At 45.6% G+C, this 25,059-nt stretch overlaps 1 protein-coding gene across 2 annotated transcripts in view; it reads right to left on the bottom strand.

The window, feature by feature from the left end:
• Positions 1 to 25,059, bottom strand: part of SEMA4G (semaphorin 4G) — a 516,826-nt gene that overhangs the window by 162,235 nt on the left and 329,532 nt on the right. For both annotated transcript variants that reach the window (XM_069239519.1, XM_069239518.1), the window contains one exon: positions 15,799 to 15,962. In XM_069239519.1, coding sequence (XP_069095620.1) covers positions 15,799 to 15,962 — 164 coding nt within the window. The remainder of the gene's footprint in view (positions 1 to 15,798; positions 15,963 to 25,059) is intronic.

The following is a 25,059-nucleotide window of genomic DNA, read 5'->3' as shown; positions in this document are numbered from 1 at the left end:
CTCACCCTAGACAGAGCCCTTACACAACTCTTAAGCTAACAGTGTGCCCAACCCTGAAGCTAACCATAAGTCTCACCCTAACAGTAACCCTATGCCTAACACTGAGAAGGTTATTCCTAAAAGACTAAACTTGTTTTTTACACTAATCCCAAACGTATTGCCAAATCTTGTCCACAAACCTAACCCAAGACCTAACCCTACACTTAAACATACATATGTCCACAAACATAATCCTAAACCTTTCTTCTATGTCTTGCAACAACGACTTTAACCCTCAACACTAACTGTATAAATGTCACTATAATGTTGATATTATGCTATGTAGATTTAACAGGATTCTAAGCAGTGGTAGATGGTGGTATAACAGTGCATATGTTTATTAATTAGTGAATACAATGTTAGAGAGCAGGGAGGGCTCTAGGGCGGTGTGACTGGTATGCCCGCACCTTCCGCTGACATTGGAGGCGACATGTTTAGAAAAAACATGAGTTTAAAAAACATGGGCTGCACAGTCCTTTTTGCATCCAGCAACTTTCAGGCAACAATCAAAATGTCAAGATATCTCTGGTAATTAATGTTCCTACTGGAGAGAGATAGGAGTTATGTCTACTGGCATTTTCCACTCATGATAAAGTAGCACAGAGTGTTAAGATGCATGCTGCAAAGAACGTGTACCACGCAAATCACCAAACTATGTTTTTTATGTGGATAGCTCAGTGGGTTATGACTTTTGTCATAGAGATCCTTCTGTTTCTTGCCCTTCATAAGTTACAACCCTAATGTAGCACAGTGAGCTATGAACTGCCATCGAAGAGCTGCATGCAAACTGAATGGTATAGGTTAGAACATTGTGTTTTTTCCCCAAGTCTTTCATTAGCCTAATGTTTCTAAAAATGGTTCATTTGGGTATAACTACATTCCTATTGGTAAACCCAAGCACTGTGGTACATTTTAAAAACAGAGTTTGTGCTTCTCCAGACTGAACATTCAAAAAATATTCTGCCTACTAGTATCAGTGACACGTGACTCCTACATCTTGTAATCCTCATTGTTTTTGTAATATTTCCTTATAGGCCGATTTACACACATATGATTAATTGGATTTGTATAAATGTGTGATGTAAAGTGCTCTGAAATCCTAAACTGGTGTCAGAAGTGCTATAAAATAAATGAAATGCTTGTGAGAGAGGGCCTATGGAGGGATGAGGGAATTTGTGGAGAAGGAGGTTTTTGCGGGTGCCGGCAAAGATCGTCACTCTGGGCACCACCAGCACTAACGCTGGCCCTATAAGGTGGTGTATCTAGTGAAAGATTGACAGCTGCTACAATGAGTTTCTTGCCATCTGTTTTCCTATATATACGCAACAGGTGTTACACTAACTTTTTACAATATGCATTCATAGTGGTAAGTTTGTTAACATTCAGGACTTCTTTACAGAGCAACACCTGTATATTTTCAATTGATGTTTGAGCATGACAATTATTTTTTCTTTCTTGTTGGTGTCTAGAATATTTTTAGGGCACCACAGCAGTTCATTGTAAAACCTGGTTCTCTAATTCTTATAATAGCTAACATTAACAGGTCAATTGGAGGCTATATCCAATACAAGTGGCCTGTGGTTTCTTGTGACTTTTAGGGTCGAGACTGTGAGACTCTGTTGTGTCCAACAAAGGGCTTGGAGCCCGCCTGTTGCTCACCATTTGTTGGTTTGTGTGGCACTCTTCTTTACAGCCTCGTGATTTGTCAAGGCAAGCCAAGCATCATTTCCATTCCTCTGTGTGGAGCAGTGACCAAGCACTGATTGATTAACCTTAATTAGTGCCCGTCTCCTGCTCCCGACGTGATTGAGGTGCTATTTTGTTCTTTTTAACTTCTAGTGCCCTGAAAATAGGGTTGTGATGGGCAAAAACGTGCCCAGCAGGACAAACAAAATTGCAAAGTTTTATTTTCTAAAGCTAACTTTTTTATTTTGCCAAGTCATCTTTTCTCACTTTCCACTCATAATTTCTTTTATTTTTGCTCATGGGTGCTCCACGCAAAAGATGACGATTAACTTGTTTGAAATATTGCAAAGAGACAATGGGGGTCATTTTGACCTTGGCGGCCGGCGGTAAGGTGGCGGGAACACCGCCAACAGGCTGGCGGTGTCCCGCCAGCCATTATGACCATGGCGCAAAAGCCACGGCCATACCGCCGGCCCCTCCACTTTACCGCCAGGTCTCCGCCTGGCGGTCATAATCCCCAGGGCTGGGGATTATGAGTCCCCGACCGCCAGCCTGTCCGTGGCGGTAAACACCGCCATGGAAAGGCTGTCGGTAAGGGGACTTGGGGTGTCCCTGGGGGCCCCTGCACTGCCCATGCACTTGGCATGGGCAGTGCAGGGGCCCCCAGGCATTGCCCCGTCGCGCATTTCACTGCCCGAATTTCGGGCAGTGAAATGCACGACGGGTGCTACTGCACCCGCTGCGCATCAGCATTGCCGCCAGCTCTATTACGAGCCGGCAGCAATGTTGATGTGACATTTCCGCTGGGCCAGCGGACGGTAACACTGTTACCGTCCGCTGGCCCAGCGGAAATGTCATAATAGGGAGGCAGGAATACCGCCGGCAATGGCGGTATTCTGTCTCCCTCGGCCTCGGAGGTCGTAATGACCCCCAATGTTTCTAAAATATGTGTAATTTCTGAACTGATGCTTCAAATTATGATCGTGCGGTACACCCCAATACACCCCACTCCAATCTGCCCCACTACAATCCACCGTGATCCACCCCACATTACCCCACAAAAATACCCACACCAATCCACCCCACTCCAATCCAAACCACTCACCCCAATCCAATCCACTCCAATCCACCCCAGCCCAATCCTCTCAGCACACCCCAATCTAATCTGCCCCACTGTAATAAAAACAATCTGCACCACTCCAAAACAATCTGCTCCACTCCAATCCAAAACAATCTACCCCACTACAAACCAAAACAATATTCCGCACTCCCATCTACCCCACCCCAATCTGCCCACTCCAATCCAAAACAATCTGCCCACTCCAATCCAAAACAATCTGTCCCACTCCACTGTGCTCCAATCCAAAACAATCTGCCCCACTGCAATCTGCGGCACTCCAATGCAAAAAAATCTGGAGCACTCCAATCTACCCCACTGCAATCCAAAACAATCTGCCACACTCCAATCCAAAAGAATCTGTTCCACTCCAGTCCACCTCACTCCAACCTGCCTCACTTTAATCTAAAACAATCTGCTCCACTCTAATCTGCCTCACTCCCACCTGCTCCACTTCAATACAAAACAATCTGTCCTACTCAAATCCGCCCACTCCAATCTGCCCCACCCCAATCCAAAACAATCTACCTCACTCCAATCCGCCCCATTCTGGTCTGTCCCACTCCAATCCAGACCAATCTGTCCCACTCCAATTGTCCCACTACAATCCAAAACAATACGCTCCACTCCAATCCAATCCACCTCACCCCAATCCAATCCACCCCACTCCCATCCAATCCACCCTAGGCCAATACACCCTAATACAATCTGCCCCACTCCAATCCAAAACAATCTGCCCCACTTCAGCCTGCTCCACTCCAATCCAAAACAATCTGCCCCACTCAAATCCAAAACAATCTGCTCCACTCCAATCTGCTCACTTCAATTGAAAACAACAGCCCCAACTCCAATCAAATGCAATCTGCCCCACTACAATCTGCTCCACTTTAATCCAAAACAACAATCCCCACTCCAATCCCAAACAACCCACTCCAATCCAGAACAATCTGTCCCACTCCAATTGCTCCACTCCAATCCAATCCACCTCACCCCAATCCAATCCACCCCACTCTCATCCAATCCACCCTAGGCCAATACACCTTAATGCAATCTGCCTCACTCCAATCCAAAACAATCTGCCCCACTTCAGCCTGCTCCACTCCAATCCAAAACAATCTGCCCCACTCAAATCCGCCCACTCCAATCTGCCCCACCCCAATCCAAAACAATCTACCTCACTCCAATCTGCCCCATTCTGGTCTGTCCCACTCCAATCCAGAACAATCTGTCCCACTCCAATTGCCCCACTACAAGACAAAACAATACGATCCACTCCAATCCAGTCCACCTCACCCCAATCCAATCCACCCCTGTAGGAGGCTGGACTGGCTTGTAGTGAGTACCAAGGGGTACTTGCACCTTGCACCAGGCCCAGTTATCCCTTATTAGTGTATAGGGTGTCTAGCAGCATAGGCTGATAGATAATGGTAGCTTAGCAGAGCAGCTTAGGCTGAACTAGGAGACGAGTGAAGCTCCTACAGTACCACTTAGTGTCATATGCACAATATCACAAGAAAACACAATACACAGTTATACTAAAAATAAAGGTACTTTATTTTTATGACAATATGCCAAAGTATCTCAGAGTGTACCCTCAGTGAGAGGATAGGAAATATACACAATATATATATACACAATACCAAAAATATGCAGTATAGTCTTAGAAAACAGTGGAAACAATGTATAGTTACAATAGGATGCAATGGGGACACATAGGGATAGGGGTAACACAAACCATATACCCCAAAAGTGGAATGCGAACCACGAATGGACCCCAAACCTATGTGCCCTTGTAGAGGGTCGCTGGGACTATTAGAAAATAGTGAGGGTTAGAAAAATAGCTCACCCCAAGACCCTGAAAAGTGAGTGCAAAGTGCACTAAAGTTCCCCAAAGGACAAAGAAGTTGTGATAGGGGAATAAGGCAGGAAAGACACAAACCAGCAATGCAACAACAATGGATTTCCAGTCGAGGGTACCTGTGGAACAAGGGGACCAAGTCCAAAAGTCACAAGCAAGTCGGAGATGGGCAGATGCCCAGGAAATGCCAGCTGTGGGTGCAAAGAAGCTTCTACTGGACAGAAGAAGCTGAGGTTTCTGCAGGAACGACAAGGGCTAGAGACTTCCCCTTTGGAGGACGGATCCCTCACGCCGTGGAGAGTCATGCAGAAGTGTTTTCCCGCCGAAAGAACGCCAACAAGCCTTGCTAGCTGCAAAACGTGCGGTAAGCGTTTTTGGATGCTGCTGTGGCCCAGGAAGGACCAGGATGTCGCAAATTGCGTCAGAAGAGAGAGGAGATGTCGAGCAAGACATGGAGCCCTCTCAGCAGCAGGTAGCACCCGGAGAAGTGCCAGAAACAGGCACTATGAGGATGTGTGAAACGGTGCTCACCCGAAGTTACACAAAGGAGTCCCACGGCACCGGAGACCAACTTAGAAAGTCGTGCAATACAGGTTAGAGTGCCGTGGACCCAGGCTTGGCTGTGCACAAAGGATTTCCACCGGAAGTGCAAAGGGGCCGGAGTAGCTGCAAAAGTCGCAGTTCCCAGCAATGCAGTCTGGCGTGGGGAGGCAAGGACTTACCTCCACCAAACTTGGACGGAAGGGTCACTGGACTGTGGGAGTCACTTGGACAGAGTTGCTGGATTCGAGGGACCTCGCTCGTCGTGCTGAGAGGAGACCCAAGGGACCGGTAATGCAGCTTTTTGGTGCCTGTGGTTGCAGGGGGAAGATTCCGTCGACTCACGGGAGATTTCTTCGGAGCTTCTAGTGCAGAGAGGAGGCAGACTACCCCCACAGCATGCACCACCAGGAAAACAGTCGAGAAGGCGGCAGGATCAGCGTTACAGAGTTGCAGTAGTCGTCTTAGCTACTATGTTGCAGTTTTGCAGGCTTCCAGCGCGGTCAGCAGTCGATTCCTTGGCAGAAGGTGAAGAGAGAGATGCATAGGAACTCGGATGAGCTCTTGCATTCGTTATCTAAAGTTTCCCCAGAGACAGAGACCCTAAATAGCCAGAAAAGAGGGTTTGGCTACTTAGGAGAGAGGATAGGCTAGCAACACCTGAAGGAGCCTATCAGAAGGAGTATCTGACGTCACCTGGTGGCACTGGCCACTCAGAGCAGTCCAGTGTGCCAGCAGCACCTCTGTTTCCAAGATGGCAGAGGTCTGGAGCACACTGGAGGAGCTCTGGACACCTCCCAGGGGAGGTCAGGGGAGTGGTCACTCCCCTTTCCTTTGTCCAGTTTCGCGCCAGAGCAGGGCTAAGGGGTCCCCTGAACCGGTGTAGACTGGCTTATGCAGAATTGGGCACATCTGTGCCCAAGAAAGCATTTCCAGGGGCTGGGGGAGGCTACTCCTCCCCTGCCTTCACACCATTTTCCAAAGGGAGAGGGTGTAACACCCTCTCTCAGAGGAAGTCCTTTGTTCTACCATCCTGGGACAAGCCTGGCTTGACCCCAGGAGGGCAGAAACCTGTCTGAGGGGTTGGCAGCAGCAGCAGCTGCAGTGAAACCCCATGAAAGGCAGTTTGGCAGTACCAGGGTCTGTGCTACAGACCACTGGGATCATGGGATTGTGCCAACTATGCCAGGATGGCATAGAGGGGGCAATTCCATGATCATAGACATGTTACATGGCCATATTCGGAGTTACCATTGTGAAGCTACATATAAGGTAGTGACCTATATGTAGTGCACGCGTGTACTGGTGTCCCCACACTCACAAAGTCCGGGGAATTGGCCCTGAACAATGTGGGGGCACCTTGGCTAGTGCCAGGGTGACCTCACACTAAGTAACTTTGCACCTAACCTTTACCAGGTAAAGGTTAGACATATAGGTGACTTATAAGTTACTTAAGTGCAGTGTAAAATGGCTGTGAAATAACGTGGACGTTATTTCACTCAGGCTGCAGTGGCAGGCCTGTGTAAGAATTGTCAGAGCTCCCTATGGGTGGCAAAATAAATGCTGCAGCCCATAGGGATCTCCTGGAACCCCAATACCCTGGGTACCTTAGTACCATATACTAGGGAATTATAAGGGTGTTCCAGTAAGCCAATGTAAATTGGTAAAATTGGTCACTAGCCAGTTAGTGACAATTTGAAAGAAATGAGAGAGCATAACCACTGAGGTTCTGATTAGCAGAGCCTCAGTGAGACAGTTAGTCACTACACAGGTAACACATTCAGGTACACTTATGAGCACTGGGGCCCTGTGTGACAGGGTCCCAGTGACACATACAACTAAAACAACATATATACAGTGAAAAATGGGGGTAAATTGCCAGGCAAGATGGTACTTTCCTACAACCCCACTCCTATCCAATCCACCCTAGGCCAATACACCCTAATACAATCTGCCCCACTCCAATCCAAAACAATCTGCCTCACTTCAGCCTGCTCCACTCCAATCCAAAACAATCTGCCCCACTCAAATCCAAAACAATCTGCTCCACTCCAATCTGCTCACTTCAATTGAAAACAACAGCCCCAACTCCAATCAATTTCAATCTGCCCCACTAAAATCTGTTCCACTTTAATCCAAAACAACAAGCCCCACTCCAATCCCAAACAACCCACTCCAATCCACAACAATCTGACCCACTCCACTCCAATCCACCTCACCCCAATCCAATCTACCCCATTCAATTCCAATTCACCCCACTCCAATGCACCACAATACACTCCACTACAACCCAGTCCACCCACACCAATCCAAAGGCAATCCAGCCCAGTACTATCTACCCCACTCTAATCCAATCCACTCAACCCCACTCAATCCACTCCAGTCCAATCCACCCCACTCAAATCTAATCCACTCCACTCCAGTCAAATCCACCTCACTACAGTCCAACCTACTCCAATCCAACACACCCCACTCAAATCCAACCCACGCTACTCCATTCCAACCCATCCATTCCAGTTAAGTCCACCACTACCCAAACCACCTCACTCCAATCCAATCCACCCCACTCCAATCCACCCCACTCAAACCCACTGCACCCCACTCCAATCCATCCCACTGTAGCCCACCACACCCCAATTAAATCCACCCCACCCCCCTCCAATTCACCCTACTCACTCCAATCCACCACACTTTATCCCAATCCACCCTCTCTATCCCAATCCAATCCACCACATCTCCTCCTAGTTTAGTCCACCACACTCAGAAACCATCCAGACCGCCCCACTCCAATCCATCCATCCCACTCCAATCCAATCCACCCCACTCAAATCCACTGCACCCACCACACCCCAATTAATTCCACCCCACCCCACTCACTCCAATCCACCATGCTTTACCCCAGTCCACCCACTCTATCCTAATCCAATTCACCCCCCCTCCAGTTCAGTCCACCCCACTCAGAAACCATCCAGACCGCCCCACTCCAATCCATCCATCCCACTCCAATCCAATACACTCCACCCAATTCTAATCCACCCATTCCAATCCACCCCACTACAATCTAATCCACCCACTCCAGTCCAATCTAATGCACCCCACTCTAGTCCAGTATAATCCACTCCACTCTACTCCAATCCAATACACGCCACCCAAGCTCTATCACTCCAATCTAAACTACCCACCTCAATCCAATCTAATCCACCCCACTCCAATCTATCCCCCTCTACTCCAATCCAATCAACCCCACTACCTCAATCCACTCCAACCCAATCCACCTTATTTCACCCCACTCCACTCTATGACACTCCCTGCCACTGAACTCTACTCCCCTCTAGTCAACTCTAAGACACGCTTCTCCTCCTACTCCACTCTACAACAACAAATTCACTCTATGACACTCTACTCCCCCACTCCACTCTCACACTCCATGCCACTAGCTTTTAGCCATACTGAACAGCAGCCACACTGGTGTACAACATGGCAAAACGCACTGTCAAACCCAATAGCTCATGCATAGCTGAGAGCTATGGGCTTTGTCAATGCTTGTTTCTTATGCCATCTGTGGATTTGTTTCTATGCTATTATTTGTAGGGTGATAATGACTTACGAGTCTTCTTTAGGATGCTTTTGAATTTCATGTGGACTAGCTCAATGCTGCCTGAGTTCTGCCTGTATTCTCTCAGAAGGACCAGTTCTATTTCTGTTTCTACATCTTAACTGTTGGTCTCTCCTATAGCTTTCCCATTGCTGCATGGACAGAGGTTGTGCTCCTTCTTTGTTATTTTGGACCTGCCTTATCTACTGCAGATTTACCCTGGCTAGACTGAGGTCAGATATCGACATGTGGGTATTAGGGTGAATGTCTTCATAATTTTTGTTGACCTGTCGGTGATCTCACCATTACACTTGTGTGAGATCTGACACTGTATGTGGATAGTGGAAGTGTGTGAAATTGCCACAAAATATTGGGCAATTTTACAAAATATCACTAAATTATGTGAAATACAAATCTGTCACTTAGTGACATATTTTAGTGTGAAATGCGTCCTTAGGTCAACTCTTGATGGGAGGACGCATTTCGTGTTAAAAAATAAACACTTCAAACACAACTGCTATGGACAACAGCCACTCAGGTTCAGGTTGTTCACGTTACTCTTATGCTATAAATTTGCAAGGAATAGCTGCGTAATGAAACAAAGTGACGTAATTTCGGAAATTTAACATAACTGGCATACCAAAATTCCTGAAATTATTAAAATTGCATCAGCTTAATTTACATTTCGCCAATGCCTTGCGGTTTGCCTCTACCCCAGACTTCACACAACTGTAGTACGTTTTTCCTGTGGCTGTTTCTTTAGTGGCCAAGGCTTTGATGGTGGAATTCAAAACAGAGGCATTGTCCTCCATGATGTGATTATTCTCCACAGTGGGGTAGTAGTTTGCTTCAGTGCCTGTTCTCAAATTGAGGCTAAAACGGAAAATCTGATTTTCTGGTGCTCAAGCTCTCCACAATCAAGTGGGTGGAATTAACTAGTGGAAAGTATGATTTTCATTGGTAAGTGTCTGATAGTTACTCCAATAGCATCCTCATTATCACAATCGAAAGATCTCTCATTTTAAGCATGCCTGTAAATTTGAGTGAGCTGGCAAAGGTATCAGGAGCCTCGGAAATAGGTGTCTTCAATCAATCAATCAGTATTTGTGAAGCGCGACTACTCACCCGTGAGGGTCTCAAGGCACTGAGGGAAGGGGCCTCATCCGAAGAGCCACGTCTTGAGGTTCTTCCTGAAGATGGTGAGCGACAGGCTTTGTCTGAGGTGCAGGGGGAGGTTGTTCCAGATCGTTGCAGCAGTGTAGGTGAAAGATCGTCCCCTGGCGGTAGTTTTGCAGATGCGAGGGATGGTGGCCAGGGCCATCTGGGCGGAGCGGAGGGATCTGGCGGGGTGTGGAAGGAGACACTGTGGTTAAGGTAGGCTGGTCCTGCATTGTGTATGGCCTTGTACGAGTGGGGGAGAAGCTTGAAGGTGACTCGCTTCTCGACCAGTAGCCAGTGGAGGGTCCTCAGGTGTTGAGAGATGTGTTCTAGGTGAGAGAGGCCCATAATGAGTCTGGCAGGCCAATCTGGATGAGTTGAAGTTTTTTGATGTTCCTTGTTGAGGTGCCGGCTAGGAGGGCATTGCTGTAGTCAAGCTTTTGCTCGTGACTAAGGCGTGGGTGACTGTCCTGCGACAGTCTGCTGGGGTCCATCTGAAGATCTTCCAGAGTTTGCGGAGTGTGTGCCAGCAGGAGGAGGTAACAGAGTTTACCTGGCAGGTCATGGATAGGGAGGAGTCGAGGATGATTCCGAAGTTGCGGGCGTGCTCGGTCGGTGCGGGGGGGATACTGAGGGATGTGGGCCACCAGGACTCGTCCCAAGATGCGGTTGCGTTTCCGAAAATGATGAGCTCCGTCTTGTCGGAGTTGAGCTTGAGGCAGCTTTCTCTCATCCAGGTGGGGACGGCTTCCATTCCTGCATGAAAGTTCTTTTTGGACGTGACCAGGTCGTCAGTGAGGAAAATGATGAGTTGTGTGTCATCGGCATATGACACAATGTTCACACCGTGGCTTGAGACGATGGCAGCAAGAGGGGCCATATAAACATTGAACAGTGTGGGCCTCAGTAAGGATCCTTGGGGGACTTCGCAGTTGACTCCTGCGGGTCTGAGGTGTAGGACGGGAGTCTGACCCTCTGTGTCCTCCTTGAGAGGAAGGAGTGGATCCATTCTAGGGCTCTTCCCAGGATTCCTATGTTGTGGAGTCTGGTGTGCAGAGTGCTGTGGGAGACCGTGTCGAAAGCTGCGGAGAGGTCAAGAAGTATGAGTGCTGCGGTGTGGCCGTGGTCTAGGAGTAATCGGATGTCGTTGGTGGCTGCCAGGAGTGCTGTCTCCATGCTGTGATTGCTGCGGAAACCGGACTGGGAGCTGTCCAGGAAGTTGTTGGCCTCAATGAAATTCCATAGTTGTGGGTTGATTGCTTTCTCTAGTACTTTGGAGGGGTAGGGTAGCAGCGAGATGGGCTGGAAATTCTTTATTTCTGATGGATCGGCCGAAGGTTTCTTCAGGAGAGGGCGTTATTCGGAGTGTTTCCAGTCCTCAGGGAAGGTGCCCATGCTGATGGAGCAGTTGATTGTGTTATGAAGCTCGGGGGCGATGAATGCACTGGCTCTGATGCATATGTGGTGCGGGCAGGGGTCAGAGGGAGCTCCAGAGTGGGTGCTGTTCATGATGTTGACTGTTTCCTCTGTTGGGAGCGTGGACCAGTCGTGGATGGTCTGGGCGGGTTCTGGGGGTGTGGGTCAGTCACAGGTGACAGGAAGCTGTTGTAGATGTCCTGGATCTTGTGGTGGAAAAAGAAGGTGAGTTTGTCACAGAGGTCATGTGATGGGGGGATGCTGGTGGCTTCGGAGGGGGGATCTGTGAACTGGTTGATGACTGAGAAGAGTACCTTCGAGTTGTGTGTGGAGGAGTTGATGCGCTCCTGGAGTGCGTGCTTCCTTGCGTTCTTGATTTTTCATCGGAGGGCGGAGGTTGCGGCTCTGAATGAGGTGTGGTCTTTGCTGGATTGGCTGTTCCTCCATTTTTTCTCTAAATGTCTGCGGGTACGCTTTAATTCTTGGAGTTCGATGGTGATCCAGCTGGTCTTCTTAAGTACACGTCTGGCCGATGTCAGCCGGAGAGGGGCTAGAGTGATGGCGCATTCGGTGATCTATGCGTGGAGATTGCACGCTGCTGTGCTGGCGTCGTCAGAGGGGGCGAGGGAGGTATTTGGCGAGCGATTATGGTTGACACAGCACCTCTTCATATTAGACCAGGGAGCATCCTGGATGCTCTGTTTTGGAGAGCTGTGTTTTTTGGAAAGCCTATATACCTACTGTTGCTGTTGTATTAGAACAAGGGAGCTAAATTTAAAACTTACATCTAAAGTACAATACAAGTTCGCAAATGCTTTAAAAATCTCTCGCTTGGGAGATTGTGGGGACTTTAAGAGAGATTTCCTAATCTCCCAAAGGATGGCAAACGATGGATTGAATGAAGCACTGTCAGAAAGAAAGTTGATAGAATGCAGCATGGTGAAAAAAGGCAATAAAATTAGGAAGACTTTGGCAAATGTAGGGAAAGTTGGCTTGTATTCTATATTTTTCGCTCACATTTCCAGCAGAGTGTTATTAATGCGGCAGTGCAATTTAGACAGCTGGAACATGTACAGCAAATAACGTTGTGGAATGTAGCCAGTTTAATGTTTCGGTAATAGCTTGCAGTTCCGGGAATGCCACATTAGAACACATCCCATCAGACTAAGGAATACAAGCCTTACGAAAATAGGGCAGATGATCCAAAGTAGAAACGCGTCAGCGTAAGTGGTCATATTAATTAATTGAAAGGGCAACAAAGTCCAATGTTTTGCTTTCTCCAACATTTTCCTTTAGGTCTGCACTCCAACAGCTGCAAGCAGGGTCACAGCAATTATGCAACAACGGAGGTTCAAATTATAAGGCAAGATTAAATACATTATGTGCAAATTATGTGCCCTATTGTACCACATTCTGTGGCACTCTTGCCTTTTACTACACATTAAAACTGCAAATGTTTTAGCTCATTAAGGCCTGCTTTACAGTTGAATACGGCAATCAGCAGCTGAAGGATGGTCAGTTAACCTTGGCAATGGGTCTCTCTTTGCAAGACATCTTGTGTGGTGTTTTTTTTTTTTACTAACTTTGAGCTAGAAACAATTTTGTTCCTTGAAATTTGCAAATTATTCAGCAGATGGTGGATCATCTGGCAAATTCAGCAAATCCATAATTGGGAGAAAAATGCATCAGCCATGGAATCACATATTTTGAGTGGCCTTGGATATAGTACAAAACTTCAAAGATAACCACAGTCTGCATACTACGTTCATGTAAACTGCTAGAATCGCCTTCGGAGCTGGCACCATATTGTTATACATTGAAGAAAGCTCAGCAGCCCATGCATAAGACGGGCCACATTTCTGATATGTGAATGGACAGGACAGAGCTGAGCTCCTTAAGGGAGTAGAAGCAGCAGTAAAGTCATTTGAAGGTAGACTGATAATCCACAGCCTTGCACCTCCCCCACATACTCAGTTGGCAAACTGAAAGTGGTTGTCAACTAACGGTGGAAACGAGGACTGCGTGTTCCTGCATGACATCATTATCTGTCCCATTTTGTGTACAATAGCCAATGCATAAGGCAATGCTCTCTCCTTCCAATGGGCATAGGGTAGACAGCCATGCCAACACCCACATTGCCCCTTCAGGTGCAATAAGTTAGGGAGAGGTTTGCTTTGTTACTGGCTGGTAATCATTAAGGATTAAAGTTCAGAGTATTTGGCCAACCCTATCTGTCCTGAGTTTTATTTTTGTTTTGTACCCTACAACTCCTCTGTGGAACCTCCAGTGTCTAGCTGGAAAAGCACACAGGGAGCCAACTGTAAATGCTTCTACACAGATTCCATGCATCCTGCTGGAAAATGAGGCACAAAAGGTACCCCCCTTGACTTCCCTTATGAAACTACCCTCTATCGATGCTTATGGACGGACTGTCTGTTTGGCAGCAGGGTATAATGGCTTTGGGGGTACAGTTGTTTTCCTGTACCTCGGGGATGAGAACTACTGACTCCCTATTTATGTGAATAAATCTATGCAGTTTCTCATAACAATACCTTGCCCAAACACTTGAGTGTGTGGTAAGCGTCTGATAATAAATGTCACAGATCCCTACTTGAGGGATCCATTTAATCTCTTCCGTGGGGCACTCCTATCAGAAGAACCACTTTGTAAAGGAAGTTGATTTTAAACTCTGTCTCAAAGCACTACACATTGTGCCCTACAAATCTAGTCTTTCCAAGTTTGCCAAAGAAAGAAGATGCAATTTGCTCTTCATCCCATGTGGCCAGGATACTTGAAATTCTAATAATACTTCACTTTTATAGGAGGACAGATATATCCACCCTTAATTGACAAGACTTAGACCTTTTTGGGTGTGTGCCTGCATGATACTGGTCTCCCTCAAGTTTTGATTAAGTTCTCATTCTGGATTTTGAGTTGCTTGAAGTACATACCTGAAGGTCACACATACCACCAAGGAACACCCCTAAGCGAAAAGAGAACATTAGTCCCATCACAGAACCTGCCCTCTAGAGTCCATGGAACTCCCCAAAAAACTAGGGAAGCAGAGCTACAGGAGCAGGCTGAACAGCTGACCATCCATGACAACAACTACAGGTGTGCAGCTAGAATAGTGACCTTGTCTTGTGCTTATAATCACCATCTACCAATGAATAACTTCCCCGTACCCTGGAAGTCCACAGAGGCAAGAGAGATCCACAGGCAGAAAAAAAAATCCCGTAGTTTGGGGAAAGATTATGCCTTAGCTGGTGCCACAAGGCATAACTCTAAATTGCCATTAGCCTTAGATACTCTTACAGCAAATGAATAACCACAAACACAGCAACCCAAGATGTTAGCCTTAGATATCTGTCGGGCAAATGAATAACGACAAACAAAGCAACCCAAGACACAGGCTTGTTTTGTTTTTACAGTGCACATAATCCTCTCAAAGTGTGATCAAAGAATAAGGCATCAGAAAATCCTGACCACAATAGTTTAAGGGTTCAGATAGGAGGAAGTTTCCATTAACCAATGTCGTCAGAAAGGCCATTCTGGAATCTCAGAAAACTACTGAAACTTTTCAAAGAACTGTGTTTCAACCAGTGCTGCATGTAAAGGATCCTTCATTTCATTCATTTTAGAGAACTCAGTTTAACGTTCAGCTATATCTTAAAGTACAGGAAGATGGAAGGTTTCCCATTGGTCTGTGGAGCACAATGCTAAGGTCTACCAAAGATTATCGACTTGGGACTCTCCAAAGTTAACATTATCCCATTATTTAAAGTAGGTGGGAGCCAATATATATCTCTTTAGATATGTGCATGCACAATGCCTACTTTACGGTATAACAGGTGATTCATATTAGCTACAGAGACCTCTGGCTTTCACTAGAGATCACCATTACCTTGGTTGTATTAGAATACACGTATAACAAACTTTCATCTTGTTAAAACAGTATGATCTAATGAACAAATACTTAAAGCAAGACTTATGATTGGACATTTACTGTTGCTGACTGTGATAGCTTTGCATGATTGTGGCAATGAATGTGCCTTCCATGTTGTAGGAAATGTACCTGCTTAATATGGACTAAATGGAATGTATGTCCCACCGAGGTCGAGAAATAACACAAATCATACATAATATACAACAGACCAGCATGTTGTGTGGAGAGGAAACAAAAGAGAATCGGAGGCCTTCTTGAAGTTACATATAGCAGTAAAACCTCTGTTGTGCTGAAAGTTGTAGACTAAAAACAATTAAATGACAGGAGTAAGCCCAAGGAGAGACCCGCAATGGAACACTGACGTTCGGTGTCAATCTATTCACAGACATGGTGATGAAGCATAATGCTCCTCCATTCACCAAGGCATTTCGGTGTAATCTTACCATTGAAGTGTGAAGGCTGCATAGAAGGTAGTGCTGTCCCACTTCCCGGTGTTCAACGTGTACACGCTCTTGAGCACCTCATAGTGCCGGATGAAGCAGAGCAGGTTAGCTTTCAGGAAAGAGGTCCACTTCTTCTGCAGAATCTTCTTGCCTCCCATATCGCTCTAGAAATAAAATGAAACCTTGAAATAAAACCTTTATTGGGTCTGCCATCTCTTCAGCAGTGCTTGCAGGCAACTCTGCGGTTTCTATCGTTGCATGAGAAATGCTGCAATGTGACTGTTATGACATGATTTAAAGACCCAGCACCTGAAACTGGTGTGGCTGAATATTCCTGTGAGTATTCCGGAGAGCACAGCTCTGTCTATCAGAAAGGCAAGAGAAAAATTAACTGCTAATAATCAATATCCCAACAGATCTTGCATGAATTGCAGCATTTACTCAAGTAATCAATATGGAAAACAATGAAACCACACTTAGGGGGTCCTTCTAACCCTGGCGGTCGGCGACCGCCAGGGCTAAAATGACGGAAGCACCGCCAACAGGTCAGAAACGGGAAACCGGCGGTGTCCCGCCGGTTTCCCGCTGCCCCAGGGAATCCTCCACGGCGGCGCTGCTTGCAGCGCCGCCATGGGGATTCCGACCCCCTTACCGCCATCCTGTTCCTGGCGGTTTTCACCGCCAGGAACAGGATGGCGGTAACGGGTGTTGTGGGGCCCCTGGGGGCCCCTGCAGTGCCCATGCCAGTGGCATGGGCACTGCAGGGGCCCCCTAACAGGGCCCCACAAAGATTTTCAGTGTCTGCATAGCAGACACTGAAAATCGCGATGGGTGCAACTGCACCCGTCGCACCCTTTCCACTCCGCCGGCTCCATTCGGAGCCGGCATCCTCGTGGAAGGGGGTTTCCCGCTGGGCGGGCGGGCGGCCTTCTGGCGGTCGCCCGCCAGCCCAGCGGGAAACTCAGAATGACCGCCGCCCGCCAAGATTAGAATCACCCCCTTAGTTACAAATGACAAGTACCGGGTGTGCCTATAAAAGTCACGCTGATGGTGCAACAGTATATAAAGTAATTGGAGGAGAAGAAAAGCAAATTATTTGATATGTGTATGACCTTTTTCAACCTGTAAATTCTCAGTGTTTACCTTACTTAGATGTACGTGATTCTCAGCCATCCAGTCATACACAACTGTGAAACTATGAAGCTGATAGTCTTGGTCTTCCTGTAACCTGAGGAAGACTTGGTGTTGTTCAGTTAGCTCTCGGTATGAAGTATTGAAAGCGAGTTACTAAATCACAGTGGTATATTAAACAGAAACAGAATGTGTCCCTCAAACATACCACATGCTGTAGGACGCTTGACTGACCTACTCTTACCTGGGCCTACTTCTCAATATGCTGGCATCAGTATACCAGTCGATCACACAGCATATCAAGCCAACTAGAGAAGTGCACTATGAGGAAAGGCATCAAGCAGCCCCAATGGATACAAAGTCTGGTTACACATTTAAAAAGTTCTTCACTAGATATGGGCATTCAACTAAATATGTAGAGTGGAGAAAATAATAGATATCCGGCGGGATGTTGAAATCAATTTCAAAATCTAAATGTAACTTGGTTTTTTCCATAGCCAACCATTTAGGCCCAGATTACGAGTGTGCTGGCTTTATGGGATGGTGCGGTCCTCGCCTATTTTGGGAAAACTCTGGCTGATATCCCCTTACCTAAATCTGAAATTACTATTTATTGTCCCTAGTCTAGGGAATAATTATGCACCCTGAAAATATGAGGTGAAAATTCACATTTTTTCCAGATTCTGGGGACTATTCTGCTGAAATTTACAACCCGCTCAGAAATGGTAATAACCTCAAGTAGGGGTTAATGGGAAGAAGCTGGCAGGGAGGACTTCTGGGCTAGGGGAGTTTGTGGCTTGAATATGTGGCATTTTCTCCTCCTCTGGTGCTTGAGTGGCCAGACAGCGGAGGGAGCTTTGCCCTTGCCTACAACGCCGACATCTTACCATCTGCTGTTTTACTTGGTGCATATTTGACCAGATAAAATCAAGTCTGCTGCTTCCAGACCTGGTAATTTCAATCTGGAAACAAAGGACAACTCCTAGTAGTGGAAAACGAGCGCCCACAATGATATGTCTAACAATCCACTACTACAGATATAATACTGTAGCTGCGAGGGCAGCTTAGCCAAGAAGTTCAAAGTCCTAATGATGATAGCACAGTCCCTTAGGGCGAGTAAATGCATGAGTTCCTCCCGCTCTATATAGAGCGTGTTTTTTCTTTTTTTTTTAGGTGTAAACGAAGAATGTACTTTAGGGCAAAATCATATATTGTCTCTGAGACATGTAGTTGGGTTCAATATAAAAATATCAGGTAATAGGTTTATTTCTTGACACAAACGTCTTGTCTTATTCATGACAGCTGTCCGCATGGATTGAATATTTCACCTGTAGAACAATGTTCCACTCTTGAGAAAAGGCCACTTGCGATGACCCTTCAATTTGTAAAAGTCTCTGAGTCCCTTGACTGTGGAATCTGTTCTGGTATTTCTCGACACAGAAAAACTATTCACAAAGTCGTGGGTCTTCATCCCTTGTGGCGTCCATGGCCTGAGCGAGAGTGGGCCAGCCGTGCGGGGGACGTCGTATTTATCTGCGCACACTGCGTATTTCTGGCACCAAGTAAACCGCGAGACCGGTCTGGTCTGAAGTAAGGGGTCACCAAGTTCGCTCTGGCCTGTCTCGACCCAAAAACAACACCCCAGCACGCCTTGTCCTTGGCGCATTCAGCAATAACAGCTAGGAATTCCTTGTTAAAATGTCCCGTTAAACCTCCGTCATGAAACTGTCATGGTAGCTCAGCGCCATGGGTCTGTTTGATTTAACAGTAGGTTGAGGCAAGAGGTCAAAAGCTATCTACGTTGGGGAGGGGGCAGTTTTCATTTATCTCATGCGGATTCATGGCGCCTGTGCTTGTCTCCTAATAAGCTTAATCATAAACGTGCCTTAGTTCTGAATTACAGAAACTTAAGCACACATTGGCAAAGCCAAGAAGTTGCACCTTAGCGTCCTATTGGCTCTGCCAATGAAGAAAAGGCATTGGCAGAGCCAATAGGTCTCTAAGGCACAACCTCTAGGCTTTGCCAATGTGTGCTCAAGTTTACATTAATTCAGAATTTAGGTACGAACATCGATTAGCTCGTTAGGAGGGAAGAAGCAGAGGCACATAGGTGAGACAGAGAGACATGGAGAACGAGGGGGAGAGCAGCACATGAGGGAGACAGCTTGAAAACACGAGAGCTCTCATGGAATGCTTAACCATAAAGAAAAAAGTAGCTCCCAAATGCAAGCTGTGGAAGGACACAAGTACTTCAGCCATACTCCAGGGAAGGGGCACAAAAGGTAAGAAATAAGAAGCAAGCAAATGGGAATGACAATACAGCCAACCAATGGTAAGTAACTGCCGGGCTCTAAACCCACTGTAAGCAGACCTGTCTAGTAGGTGAGACCTAAAAGACTGGACTGTGCCTTCCAGACTTGGGGCTGTTCTTGAACAACTGGTCAGTTGGCTGACCATCTCTAGGAACCAACAAGGTGGCCTTTGGAAAGGAAGCCATTTAGAAGAAGGGTTCTTTTTGAGCTGAGCCTTGGTAAGCCAAAGTTTGGTAAAGTTTTGGTGAGGTGAACGAACTGCAGAAGTAGATTTGGCTAGGGCATGTAGCTCAGTGCTAGTGCAAAATCTCCATGCTCTGTGTGTTTTCAGCATTCTGTACATTACAAGAATTATGCAGATAGATGGCACCATGTTTGCAATATTTGACCGGAGACTGGACAAACCAGATTTTTCTCAGTTTGATACCTAAAATGTGCTTAAATCTAATATAAAAACGGTTAGATTAGATAATTGTCATCAATAATTTTGCAGTCGTTTTCCTGAATATTTACATTCCAGAATTTTGCAGGACTGAGAGATAAGTTGCTCCCTAGTGGTACAGAAACATACATGAGTGCAAACTCCATACAGTATCCGAGAGAGGATATTTTAAAGACTTCAAGAAGGAATAAGAGCGCTCTAGGGGAATTCATTTGTCTAGTAAACATGCCAAAGGTGCCCAAACCACAAAAATATAATTTTTGGTTCTAATTAAAACGAAATGAAATGACTTTTGTTATTCTATTAGGAACAAATAAGAAATAATACATTAACAGCCACAAAATCGGACTATGGAGCAGCGTATGGTCATGAATGTTGCCATGGTGCCTCTTGTATTAATAGGTATGTCTGGAGAGGCATTTGGCGGGGTGGCAAGGTAAAGATACTCGATTAATTTGTATGAAGGGATTCCTATCAATAGTCATGTCTCAGCTTGTTTCCGACGTGTTTTGAAAGCAAAATGAAGGCTGTAAACATTGATGTGACCTTGTCAAGCGTTAGTGGACAATGCCATTCCTGTGGGTCACCATGAGCCACGGTTTCAAGAGAAATCACCAATGGTCGAATATCTAAGTTACCAGTTGCAATCGTCTTTGGCTGGAACTAGCTGAGACTTACAGGCTTTTGGACATATTAAGGCCCTTAACCGGAGCTACCCCAGGGCGAAATATATAAATATATATATATATATATATATTTTTTTTTTAAATAAAATAATCAGTTGATGCGTGCAGCTACAATAAGTGGGAGGTTTCTACACAACAGTTCAGTGGCCCGAAAACGGATATGGCAATAACTGGATCGAGCTGAAACCATTTATTATTAGTCAGCTGCAAAGTTCAAAACGGCCAAGATAGATAAATGGTTGGTTCGACTTTTGCTGATTTTTTTTATATTAGCAGAGCACCAATATAAGGGCAGCTTTGATGTTGTCCTTCGTGCATGTCTTGGTGTATGGCTGTTATCTGCTTTCCTCTTCCAGCCCTTGTCTTGTCTCCCCTCGTCCACGTTTTGGCCAGTGTCGTTTTCATACCTTTGTTCTCCTGGACTAGAAGCAATGAATCTCTCTGCTAGTCTTTGTCCTTTCTGCTCCTGCAAATCATTCTCAACATCTTCTCTTACTTACCACTTCCTAATACAATGATATTACGTCCATTTGCTTTCTGCACAATTTTGTAACCATTATCCACTCACTATACATTGCTTTGACAAAAGCGCATTGTAAATTTTAAGCAAAAAGTTAAGAAAAGTTTTACTATTCCAGCATTTCTACAACTCATCACACATCGTCAGATACCCACCACCTCATGCCTGAAGTACCTACTTTTGCTATCTTTACAACAACTGAGGATTGAGACCGATTAGGAGGGGGGGGGGTCATTTTGAGCCTTTCATCTTGAGATCAAGATTGAGATCCTTGTCAAAAAAAGACTGAGGGAATTTTCATCTGAACAGTTGAATTTTACATATCTTACCTATAAATCAGAATGGTCTATGTGTTTCTGCGTGGCTAAATTTCCACCTGCATCACTCCAAATATTTTCTAAATTGTATTTATTCAACCTATCATGAGATGGTGACATAGATGTTTCCTTAGTGGATTACAGTCTGTATTCTACTCTTTAAAGGAACAAGTTCTCAACGCATCAACAAGGATGATGATGCATCACTCAGATCGAAATACCATATCATGTTAGTGGAAGGATGATGTAACATTCCTGACATTTTTTTTATGTGTCCAGAAGAATTGTTCAGTGAATTAAGACGCAGTGTGGCATATTATTGAATAGAGCATCATCTCCAAGCTTATCATGACACAGCTGTGGGATAAGATATACCAGCCTTTTGTACCATGAAATAGTATCTCCCAGCTCATAATGACACGGCATCCAGTAGTGTTTTCTACTTAGTGATTCTAATACAATTCTTAGAAGGTTCCAATGGTGTCACAAAGAAGGAGTAAACCATTATTGGGAAATCAAGAAATGGCTGTGCCACAAATACAGAAAAACAGTAATATGAGACTCATCCAAGGTTTCTTTGGTAAAGAAATCTGAGAGGTATAAGCTTGAAGAACATGACACTAGGAAAACTCTGGATAATCCGATTTCTGGACCAGTATCTAAAAGACAGTAATGGAATAACATATGTGTTTCCTGTGATGTGCCTGGTTTCTCACGTGGAATCCAAATAGTTATGTCATACCAGCAGTATTCCTAGAGTATCACATAGCTTTTACCAATATGTGATGACTGTACTTTCCAGCCACAATGCCCAACTACCACTGTCTGTATTTCTGTTTGCTTTCTACTTGTGCCTGTTGTTTCATAAATAGGCACCTCTGTGTGTTTATGTCTGACAAGGTAGTTACGCCATAGTATAGCTTGTATAAAGAGGCAGAACACACTACGGTGTGCTAAACGAGAATTGCACCATTCTTAGCTCTAGCTCTTCGTTACTTAGATGTACCACGTTTCCAAACATGATTGTATTTCCTGCACGGGTGCCTGCTGAGGATCTCTTGGATTTCCACAATATGCAAGATATTATTTTTAATTGTGACTTTTTTAGTCTAATCCAGAGGGGCTCCATCTGGAAGGAGTTTTGAAAAATGTAACTGATTTTTGCTGCTCAACCTCAGGTAAGGGACGTGATTCCTTCAAAAGAGAAGTATGGCCAATGTTTTATAGGTCTGCATCGTCAGAACTAAAACTGCAATCAATAAATCTGTGGTCTTGTTTTCAGTGAGAATGGCAAAAGTAAAGTTTCCATCATCTGTGTCTTCCTAAAAACAGACATGGAGCAAGCACAATTGTCCCATATTTTCAATAAAATTCGTCGTTGAATCAGTTTATTTCCACGTTTATTAGCACGGATATTCTACAGCACTTTTTGGTCCTGAATAAACCCAAACTCATGTTAGGATGAGTCCTGGTTATTTGTTTAAACTAGTCATTTTCCCGTACTGCTACTTTAAGGACTTGCAAGCAGAGTCGCAGGACAAGAGAAAACTAGGTGGCCACATAGGCCAATCACACAGGATAGTTGATGCTCCAATTTCACCTTCAATCAACAAGCGTTGACTGTTTGTGTAGAACTGTGGGCAAAACGTGACTTTCCCTAGGTAGAATCGTTTCACTGGCCCTTTGAACTACAGGCCTAACAATGCAAATAAAAAACAGGACTTGGTGAACTACGCACCTGGCATCGGTTACCCGAGTCTCTCTTGGTGTTTCCTTGGGCTCTGCTCGCAAAACGTGGGCCATCACTTGAATGGTGTTTGCACCAAATACGTGAAATGTGACTTGTTTTTTAAGAATCAGCAGTCGGAGAGCTGGGTCACTCACAGAGCACCAGTCCTCTTGGCACACTGATCTTGGGTTGTGAAATGCATCACACGAAAATGAAATCCAAAGCTCAGAGATAAGGCAAGCAAACATTTGCTCCGCGTTTTCCACGAAATGTCGAAACCGACGTCTCTTTCATGTAAACAGGGCAGTGGGAGACATAAACAGCTGTGTGCAGACACTAAAGTCCATGTCCCTACATGTTATCATTTTCCGGCACGCTTCCGCTTATCCCGGCCCATGCGGAGGGAGTCGACGTCACTGTTCCCCTCGGTGTCTGACGTGCAACAGTAAAGGTGGCTTGGGACATGTCAGTGTTAATGTCTCTTGTCCGCATTCCTGTAAAACTCATCTCAGCTGTTTGATCCACAGCAATCCTCTAATGCGAGACAAACCTGAGACAGCCACGTACCACAAACTGCACCAGCTGCAGACGTCACAGTGTGCGTAACTCCGGCGTCCACAATCATACCGCACGAGGTGCACTGCATGTATTAATGTACACCATGCGCATAACCTTTTATAGATAAAGGGGGTGGGGCAATGTGTTACATTGATGCAGCTGATACTACAGAGAACATTTAAAATGACAGCCCAGGCAATGTAGGCAGTAAGTTGGCTGCAGTGATGCACTTGATACGAGGGTGGTTTCATGCACCTCCAATGACCATAATGAGAGGCTAAACCATATCTTCATTTGGATGAAGGAATGGTGCATCTGAATGGATCAAACATAAACTCTAATCATAGGATGGGAGGGCTCAGAGACTTCCTTAAAACTTGTTTCCTAACCCGGACTGCCCTTCCTCATCATTCAAACGACGGTATCCTAGGGATCACTGTACTCCACACATCAACACAGTGGTAAAGGGGGCTAATGTCTAGCTCTCCAACAGCTCTGGAAAATCCTAATGTTTCCTAAACTGATCACTGCATCGAGATGACACAAGTATGGGTCATGGCTCATCTGCGCTCTTGTGACATTGTCTATACTGCTCTGCACGTACGGAAGTAGAACCATATTAAGTCTGCAATGAAAGCTCATCATTGGTACCTGGTTCAATCAGAATTAAGTGAAAAACGCTATGCATCATGCACAAGGCATAGTGGGCAAACAGACTGGCTGCTTTCAGAGGTTGCCATGTCACTGGGCATGGGCATAACAAAACTTGAGGGCCCCCACTGCACATGACATGCATGGCCCCCCTTCCAGACTCACGCAAGAGCTCTCAGGCCACAGTACTGTAGTGAGGGGGCCCACTGGAGCTCTTGGTCCCACCGCACCGCAGGAGCTGCGGGGGCTTTTGTTACGCCCTTGCCACTGGACCCAAAACAAGAACCAACAATCCTCCTAGGATCTTTGTTCTTCTAAGAGATTAAAGTGTGGAAGAAGACCCTTGAAGGTTCTGGGCCGGAAACTTTGGAAAAGCCTCGGCCTAAATTCCTAATGGAAGCTTGTAACCAGGAGTTCAGAAAACTCCTTAAAGCTTAACATTTCGGACAGGCTTTCAACAAAGCCTAATATTGGGCCTGATTACGACCTTGGCGGAGGGGATTACTCCGTCCCAAACATGACAGATATCCTGTCCGCCATTTTACAAGTTCCATAGGATATAATGGAACTTGTAATTCGGCCAGCGGGATATCCGTCACTTTTGGGACGGAGTAATCCCATCTCCCAAACTTGAAATGAGGCCCTTTGTCACTGGAGCAATTTAAGAATGTCACATCTCCACATCTGCCTGACTCGTACACTCAAGTTATCTGACCTCTCATTGTTATTTCTTTGTATTGTAGTTTCACCAGCATGGAGTGGTCGAGGTGGCCTGTAGCACTTTGAAAAGCCCCTAAATAAATAACTATTACATGAGGAATGTGTTGAAATGATTTGTCTTATGTGCTATTTTCTCTGTTGTGCGGAGTCCCCTCAACATTATGCAGCATAATATCATAAAGTGAGAACAGAAGA

The sequence above is a fragment of the Pleurodeles waltl genome, chromosome 6, assembly GCF_031143425.1.
Source record: "Pleurodeles waltl isolate 20211129_DDA chromosome 6, aPleWal1.hap1.20221129, whole genome shotgun sequence".
NCBI classification, from domain to species: domain Eukaryota; kingdom Metazoa; phylum Chordata; class Amphibia; order Caudata; family Salamandridae; genus Pleurodeles; species Pleurodeles waltl.
The sequence above is the reverse complement of the archived record's forward strand: the minus strand, read 5'-3'. Positions and strand labels throughout refer to the sequence as shown.